The 9,638-nt window shown below is 41.9% G+C and overlaps 1 protein-coding gene across 1 annotated transcript; it reads left to right on the top strand.

Moving 5' to 3' along the window:
• On the top strand, positions 1–9,271 carry LOC135699439 (sodium channel protein Nach). Its single transcript, XM_065219703.1, has 6 exons — positions 1–95; positions 7,684–7,878; positions 7,946–8,404; positions 8,461–8,660; positions 8,772–9,047; positions 9,135–9,271. Exons 1-6 carry the CDS (start codon positions 1–3, stop codon positions 9,269–9,271), a joined length of 1,362 nt encoding a protein of 453 aa, XP_065075775.1.
• The last annotated feature ends 367 nt before the right edge of the window (positions 9,272–9,638 follow it).

A 9,638-nucleotide genomic window follows, 5' to 3' on the forward strand; every position in this document is an offset into this window, starting at 1 on the left:
ATGCGTTTTGTGGACATTGTCAAGGAGTACTTATTTAATTCGACGATCCATGGCGTCAAGTTTATAGCCGATGAGTCTTATCATGCGGCCGAGAGGTGAGGTTACATATTCGATTTTGCATATTCGAAAGGATGTGGTGTTTCGCTGTTAAGGTTGAGAATTTCAAGGCATTCCGACATTCAGAATTGAACTCTAAATCGAAATTCTGTTGAGGTTAATTTTTTTTCCGTCAAGCTATAATACGTATTCTACCTTGACTAAAATGTGTATTTCAATACATTTGCTGAACATCATTTAGTGCGGTTTCTGTTTAAACTTTGGATATGATGATGAAACTTATCTAGAGCTTCGCCACAGACAAACAGACATAACTCTTAGAAGAAAATTCTTCAAAAAATATCGTCAAGTGTATTTTGCATGCGCACTTGCACCATCTATCATCCACATTCCTAAGCATTGTTTTGCAATCGGAGCATCCCTCGTTCATGTAATTTTTTCACTAGTTGCTTTTCCATCGTTCTGTCAACGCGTCAGCTGTGTTGAATAAAATCAAAACAGATGGAAGTCAGTGATGTCAGATTCAGTTGAAAGATTGCCGCAAAAGCTCAACGCAGATGTCGTCACTGCATGATGATGATAATGTTGACAGACTGCATATAAAATTCGTGAGAATTAGCATTAAATCATAATTTTAATCAAGCCTGCGTGAAATCCTTCCAATATAACATTCGAATTGAAGAAGAAAACGTTTTTACGATCAGACTGATGTGCATCTTTGACTTTTCCAGGTGAACTTTCATAGAATATATTCATTTCATTTCACGGCTCCATCAATGCTGCATCGTAAAGGTGATGGTAAACAGAAGTAAATTGCTCAATTACTCAAAATAAAGATGATTTGTCATCTTGTTATCACTTTGAAGACCATTTAGCACCATTTTATAGTATGGTGCGTGTTGAGTAAATCAAGTTCCGGTGCGTTTTCCGTCAAAAATTGTGAGTATCAATATGTTTGCTTAAAAAAGGCAAAAAAGGAACATTTATTGAATATTGGCGTCCTATACAACCAATTCTCTATTACCACTAGCATGATACAACCTTTCCTAAGTAAATTCACTTAATTTCTACTTTGATCTTAGTGAAAATCGCACATATTTACCATCTTCTGAAAAATGCAGCTGCGCAGGAGGTAATCTCTCCCTGTGGGTGCAAACTTGTTATGCATAATTTGCCATGAAAACATCTCCGATCCATACCGAAATAATAACAAATAGTTTTCAAACACGTTTTCTTACACGATTCAAGCAAAAGTTTCCACGGGAAATTGAGTTTTTCTTTATGGACCAATTTGTCCCAAAAAGCGTCTGTTTTACTTGGAAAATTTGAAAACTATCCTCCTTCTAGTAGTTCTTACTTCGAAATGTAGGTGGCGAAAGCTTGGAAAAGTTTCACTAAGACGCCAATAGAATAGATTGGATTCTGCAGAAATACGGATCCGTAGGAAAAAATTACAGAAGCTAAGACTTTTTTTGCTGGAATCAATTTTTTAAACGAGATAATGCATCACTAATTAGTGCCCTTTCTACCACCGCTCATCACTTTAATGTGTACACAGTAAAAAAATATAATATGTATCAATCAATGAAATTCATGGTGAAGTATTGAACATCAATAACTGGTAAAAGTTGATAGAATATTAAAGTCATCAACATGATTTGTTCTCGAATTATGTGTACATCGTACAGCGTAATATTTGGAACGGAATGACTAATGTGCAGCAATTTTTATGTAATATTCAACAACTTTTTTCTGTATTCGTCAGATGCGGTATGTGTCTCCAGTGGGATGCCTTGACCACTTATTCGAATTAAGTTCGAAATGTGGTGGCTTGCTCAATGCTAAAACATTATTTGCGATGAATGTGAGTGTTTAGTCTGTATTTATATCATGTGATTCGATTAAACAGTTCAGAAAACTAGGGGAAAGCAGAGCCAAACCATCAGATCCTATTTAGAGCTACGCACAATGCTTCCAGATCTGATTCATTGCGATAAATTAAACAGTTAGACAAAAGATTTAGCTGTCACTTTGCTGTGATGAATCAGATCCGGATACATTGTGCGTCGCTAAAGTGGATCACATGGTACTACCTGCGGTTGTATTAACAATTTTAAGAGTTTAAAATCAAGTAATGTATCAAAGAAGGTGGACAAAGTCTGTTAAATACGGAGGGTAAAAGCGAGGGGGCCGACTCTATCTAGGATGCAGAAAAGATTTTGTTTTGCTGTGGCTAGCTGCGCGCACGCTGAGTAAATAGAAAGAAGATTGATGGCGATTCTGTAGATTTCCTGTAAAAAGATGAAGATGAAGATTTTTCGAAGATTGATTCGCTAGTGTGAGATTTTTGAGCATCTAGAATTGAGATTTAGATGTGTCGCCCCCTCGGAGTTACCTCTATGGTACAACAGCGCGAGTAACGGAGCGTTAAATAGCGATGTATACGCTTGATCACCGTCCAACAAACAATTTGAGTTGATCAACAGCTGAATAAGCTATTTTTAAACTGAATAAGCTTATTTTTGTCTGAATAAGCTCTTATTCAACATTCAATGTTTGTTGGACGTCCTAGCATAGAGGTAACTCTAAGACTAGAAGGTCCCGAAATAACGTGCTCAACTTTTTGGCTCAGCTCTGGTACTCTCTTCGGTCCCAAGCTAATCGATTCACCCCTCGAAACATAGGAAAAACCAATAACCCCTCATTTTATCTGTCAAACTTTCATAGCGAATCAAAACAAACATTGCGTAGTACTAGAATTTCGACTAGAATGGGGTACGTTAATCGTTTGCTTGGGACCAATAGGCTAGTCAAGTAGTGAGCCAATTTAAAATCGTTAGTTTCGTATTGATTGTTGGTCCTAGTGCCAGCGTGGGACTCTAACCAGAGCTGTGCACGATGGTCCTCTGGCGAGAAAGGGGGTTGGGGCAGGCCCAACAAGCCGCTCTGGAAAAAACACAAAGTTGCAAATACTAAAGAAAGAAAATTGATCGGAACAATCCTCACAGACCTGGCGACATGAACGCTTCGGTTGGACGGGAGGCAAAGTATAGACCGACAATCGGGCCAAACAGCCTGCATGCCGTATCGAACGACAACGGCCAACGATGCGTGAACTATGCAGTCTCTCGGGGTATGGTAGTTCGAAGTACCTTTTACCCCCGCAAGGATATTCACAAAGCCACCTGGAGATCACCTGACCAACATACACCTGCACTACCCACGGAAGAGCAACTTGGCGCAGCTTCTTTTGAAGATGGCTGGAGGGACATTCTTTCCGTCATAGGTAGTACTGCTGCAGCGGCACTAGGTACTGCGATCCCGGACCGAAGAAAGGACTGGTTTGACGGTGAATGCAAACTGTTAGTAGAGGAGAAGAATGCAGCACGGGCGAGAATGCTGCAATACCGCACGAGATTGAATGTGGAGCAATACAGACAGCGCGGAACAGACAAAACTCGGTTTCCCGAAGGAAGATGCGTCAGCAGGAAGACCGAGATCGCGAGGCGATGGAAAATCTGTACCGCGTAAACGACACACGGAAGTTCTACGAGAAGCTAAATAGTTCGCGCAAAGGCTACGTGCCACAAGCCGATTTGTGCATGGACTTGGACGGTAACCTTCTCACGAACGAGTGTGAGGTGATTGAGAGGTGGAAGCAGTACTATGACGAGCACCTCAACGGTGAAGCAGCAGAAAACGAAGGTGGCACGGCAACAGACCTTGGAGTGCGCGCAGAAGACGACAGGCTACCGGCCCCTGATCTTCAAGAAGTTGAGGAGGAGATCGGTCGGCTGAAGAACAACAAAGCAACTGGTGTAGATCAACTATCAAGTGAGCTATTAAAATACGGTGGCGAAGCACTGGCTAGAGCACTGCACTGGGTAATTGCCAAGATTTGGGAGGAGGAGATATTACCGGAGGAAGCCCAAGTAACCAAAAGTTCTGATAAAAGGCCATTTGTGGCTTAAGCAGCTTAGTTGGTGATGGTCTTTAGAATTCTAAGCAGCCTCATTTTTAAGTCGTTATAAGAACTTGAAAGTTCCGGTATCATAATTAAAGAGTCCTCTACACCAAAATTCTATGTTTAGTTCGCAATTTTATGAAAGTTATTTCTAAAGGCACGGTATTAACAACAATCAATAGGAAACTAAAATTTTAAATTGGCTCACTACTTGACTAGCCTATTGATCCCAAGCAAATCGATTACGTACCCCATTCTAGTCAAAATTATAGTACTACACTATGTTTGTTTTGATTCGCTATGAAAGTTTGACACATAAAATGAGGGGTGAGTGGATTTTCCTAGGTTTCGAGGGGCGAATCGATTAGCTTGGGACTGAAGATAGTACCAGAGCTGAGCCAAAAAGTTGAGCACGTTTCTTCGGGACCTACTAGTCTTAGAGTTACCTCTATGGTATTAACAAAGACGAATACTAAGATGAAATAGGCGGAAGAAAAACTTTCTATTTTAGTGTCCTCTTTCAAGGTCCCTTTCATCCAATGAATACCCTCCGTATGCAAGGTAATTTTGTGGTTTTGGTGCCCCCTCGGTAGAGATAACATTTTGCGCTCTTTTTTATCAAAACAATCACACCAAAATCAGAGATGTCCCATTTTTTAAATTATTTGATTAACATCTAATCGATTATTTTTTGTTCGCTGTGCTGTCATTTTTCCACCAATGAGAGTGCAGCATATGTTTGAAACGATTGGTGATTATCATCTGAAGAAGTTAATGCTTATATTACCGATTACAAATATTTTACTTTATACACGAATACACGGGTTCGAATCCAGGAAATTACATTTTATTTTTTTTTAATGTTTGGATAGAATGTTGATGCACTGCATAAATATAAGAATTATGATTTATTCGGGCCACTGATCATTTAGTATTTACGTACATTAAATTTTGTTACTAACTAAGACTTGTGCGAATTGCTTCATGTGGCTTGAAGGTTCGGTCGGAACTTTATTTGAAGTTTATGGAACTTGAAGGTTCGGTCGGAACTTTATTTGAACTTTACAGAACTTGAAAGTGATTTTAATTGTTGAATGCGGAACTTTTGGTTACTTGGGAGGTGTCGTATACCCAATCTACAAAAAAGGGCGACAAGTTGGATTGCTGCAACTATCGCGCGATCACACTGCTGAGCACCGGTACTCTCTCAAATTCTATGCCGCCGCCTATCACCATTTGCAAGAGAGTTCGTGGGGCAATACCAGGCGGGATTCATGGGTGCCCGCGCTAACATGGAGCAAATTTTCGCGATTCAAAAGTTTCTGCAGAAATGCCTCGAATACAACGTGCCCACACATCATTTGTTCATCGATTTCAAATCCGACACAATCGATCGAGATCAGCTATGGCATATTATGCACGAGTACAGATTTCCGGATAAACTGACGCGATTGGTCAAGGGGACGGATGGATCGAGTGATGTGTGTTGTTCTAGTTGAATCTCGACGGGGGTTACGGTAAGGTGATGGACTTTCGTGTCTGCTATTCAACATCGCGTTAGAAGGTGTAATCAGAAGAGCAGGGACCCGAGTGGCACGATCTTCAGGAAGTCCATCCAGCTTCGCCAATGACATCGACATCATGGCACGGAACTTTGAGACGATGGCGGAAACGTACATCAGACTGAAGGCTGAAGCTAGGCGGATTGGACTTGCCATCAATGCATCAAAGACAAAATACATGAAAGAAAGAGGTTCTAGGGAAGACAATATTAGCCTCCCACCCCGAGTTCAGTGATGAAATCGATGTGGTCGATGAGTTCGTGTATTTGGGCTCACTGGTGACCGCCGAAAATGATACCAGCATAGAAATTCAAAGACGAATAATGGCTGGGAATCGTGCCTACTTTGGACTCCGGAGGACGCTCCGGTCGAAAAAAATTTGCCGCCACATGAAGTTTACTGTCTACAAGACGCTGATTAGACCGGTGGTCCTCTACGGTCACGAGACCTGGACTATGCTCGTGGAGGACCAACACGCCCTTGGTGTTTTCGAACGGAAGGTGATGCGTACCATCAACGGTGGACTGCAGATCGATGACGGAACGTGGAGGCAGTGCTGAGATTTGTCATTGTCATTGACAGACTTTTGCGCGATGTTGACAAAATTGTTTTCACATAGTCAATGATAGACTTGATCCTCAAAAAAATCTTTGTCAAAATCTCATTCATTTTTTCGTCAATAACAAAGATTCACCTGGTAACAGAAAGGGTAATTTCTTGCATTCTGAGACACATTATTGTTATCCAAGCTGTTCAGGCCGTAGATGCTTGTTCACTTTAATGGCTCCATGTAATTGTTTTCCTCAAGCCATTTAATTTCATTTTAAATTTAGCTAATAAACAAATCAGCACATGTTCGTCACTGACAAAAATGCCACTGACAATTGACATGGTTTGCCTTGACGATGACTGTTAGCTCAAACGAGTGACCAAAGCAGAATTTTGAGTATCACCGTGTATTGTCGAAATTGTGCAGCACTGCGTGGAGGAGGCGAATGAACCACGAATTGCAGCAGTTGCTGGGAGAACCATCCATCGGGAAGAACCATTCATCGTCCACATTGTAAAAATTTGGGCGACTACGGTGGGCTGGGCACGTCGTAAGAATGCCGGACGACGACACAGTGAAAAGGGTTCTAGAAAGCGACCCAACAGAAACAAGAAGATGAGGCGCACAGCGGGCAAAGTGGATTGACCAAGTAGAAGGCGACCTGCGGACCCTTCGCAGACTACGAAGCTGGCGAAGTGTGACCATGGATCGAGTAGAGTGGAGGCGACTTTTTCAGACAGAAGAGGACAACAAGGCCTTAACAAATTATTCCAATTGCTTAATTAATCAATGCTTAATTCACAGAACAGAAGGAGAAGTGCAAACAAATCGGTGAATCAAAAAGTGCTCATTTTTCTGCTTAACAAGCGATGTGTTGTGGTAGCGTTCCACACGGGCTTTCTATGTGCACTTACACTATCATAGCATCCTGCCTATCTTAACTGTAGGCAGAAGATGCCTTCTACCGCTAGGTGCGCTAGTGTTCGCAAATGACAAGTGGAGCCACTTTCGGATCCAAAGTTCCACTCCTGTGCTTAATTCCTAAATAAATAAATTCCGAAGCAAATCCCCAAATCAGTGAACATTTGAAAAGAAATTCAGAGGATAAATCTAAGGTTGTTCTAAAGCATACACCAATAAAATTTAGGACTATTCCAAAGGAATTTTAAAGATATCTCTTTAATAAAGAACTCAAAAAGATTTGTAGAGTGAATGCCTATTTTTTTCTGGATAAAACTTCACGAGTGTTCAATAGATAATTGCTGCATTGTGCGTAGAAGAAATATTAACATTAAATTTTGAGAAATCTGAAGTGATCTCTGACGAAATTCTGGGAATGAAAATTAAAATTATTGAGAAAATGCCAAGCAAATCCTGTAGAGTATTGTAAAATGAAAGCCAAGAATTTACTGGAAAGAAAGCCTATAGATTTCTGCGGAGAAATGCTGGAATTCAGTGAATAACATTTCAAAGGAATATTTGCAGGAATTGCTCCAAAAATCCCTTAAGTCATTAATTGATTAAATTTCATACCGTTATTCATGTGACAGAATTTTCTGGATAGTCTGCGTCATCGTATCCTGGTTCGGTTCGGCCCTGCTGATCAACGCCTCCCTGGAAGCATTCCGAACCAGTGCCATCTCGTTCGTGGTGGAAACGAACTACCGTGACTGGAACACCAAATTCCCGGCGATCGTAATATGTGAAATGCGTAACATGGAACGCATCCAGATGGTGGCCGATGAGTAAGTTTCACTTGTTGAGTAGATTCTTGATTTGTTTATGATAATGTATCTCATGAAACTGTTGAAGGTTATGGGGTGAAGATCACGACTTTGCAATGGAGGAAGTTCTCAACGAGATTGGATATTTCCGGGGGGAGTCGTACCACACTGTGAACGAGTGCAACGGTGATGAACCTGCGGAAAATTGCTTCTATTCCAACTTTTCCGACTATGCTCGCTTGGTACGGAGCACTTGCGAGGGCACGCTGGAGGAGTGCTACTGGAACGATAAGCCGTTCGATTGTTGCAAGTATTTTCAACCCATGGAAACGGAACTGGGATTATGCTATGCTGTGAACTCTGTGCAGACTAGTGCAAAAAATCCTATCAAGATTGATATGATTTCGAACAAGTACACGGGACCAGGCAAGCTGAAGGTTACATTGCTGACCGAGGCTTACGTTTACACGCTTGGGGAGGAAGATGTTCCCAATTTGATAACTCCCAAGTCGGAGGTTCTGTTGATTGATTACTACATCGCCTACAAGTAAGTTATGTTTGTTGATTGTTGTAAATACTCATTGAGTCGTTCATTTCAATCAGACGCCAAATTTCCGTCAAAGACATCGAAAACGATCCGGAAACGAAGCAGGTTAGCGTCGAGCAACGCAAATGTCGCTACCCCGATGAGAACATCTTGGACGTCCACGCGTACTACAGCTACAGTGCATGTTCCGTGCAATGCCGGAAGGATAAACAGCTGCAAATCTGTAATTGTACCAGCCACCTAATGCCGAACACAGGTGCCCCGTAGTTAAATTAAAAATCGCTTTAAATGTCAAATTACACCCATTGCGGAGAAATTTATTGATCGACATTAAAATTGAAATTGCTTTTCCTTCTCCCCGTTGCAGATCCCTCGCTCAAGTGCAACATGACCGGGCTGGTCTGTCTGAATGCACACTACGAGGAGCTGACCATCGTCATTCCCAAGTGGTCCACCGGGAAGCAGGGGGTCGTGTGCGACTGTCTGCCGTCCTGCACCGAGGTGGACATTGCGATCGTGCACGATTCGCGTGAAAGTGTCTACAACCCGGAAAATCGTTACTCGACGATCGAGATCGAACTGGCCGCGCTGCCGACCGAACGCTACAAGAGGAATGTGGTTCGCGGTCGGCTCGACCTGGTGGGTATGTGTCACCGCAGATCGTCGCGAGGAAAAATGGATTAATCTAATCTCTTGTGAATGTGACTTTTTATTTGCTCTGTACACGCAGTTTCTGTAGGTGGGACCACGGGGCTGTTCGTCGGGGCCAGTCTGCTTTCGTTCGTCGAGATTGTGTACTATTTTACGATCCGTCCCTACGGGACGGTTTTCATGAGGAAGTTCCGCGGCAAGCAACAAATTCGTTAGGGGTGCTAGACCTGAAACCGGAGACCTTGCTTAGTGTTGTTTTAGCATTTATTCGATGTACTTAGATACAATGTGTTAATGTTTCAAATAAATTTAATCCTCCGTAATCCTACACTGACCCAGAAGTCGTATTGAACTTGAACGAACATATGTTCGGGTACTGTTGCGTTCTGGTACACCGTATGTAGGGGAAGATGGCAACCCGGAGTAAGATGGTCACTAGACCGATTAAAATTTGAAAATTTCGCTTTACTGATCTACTGGTCCTGATAAGCCTTTAAAAATTTCAACTCATTTAGTAAGAAACTGACTTGCCACAAACCATTTGAAGTTCATACAGCTACAACTTTGCAGAAGATCGCTTTTC

This window comes from Ochlerotatus camptorhynchus, unplaced genomic scaffold (genome assembly GCF_037179485.1).
Source record: "Ochlerotatus camptorhynchus isolate MF236.1 unplaced genomic scaffold, CSIRO-AGI_Acam_v1.1 ptg000108l, whole genome shotgun sequence".
Taxonomy (NCBI): Eukaryota; Metazoa; Arthropoda; class Insecta; order Diptera; family Culicidae; genus Ochlerotatus; species Ochlerotatus camptorhynchus.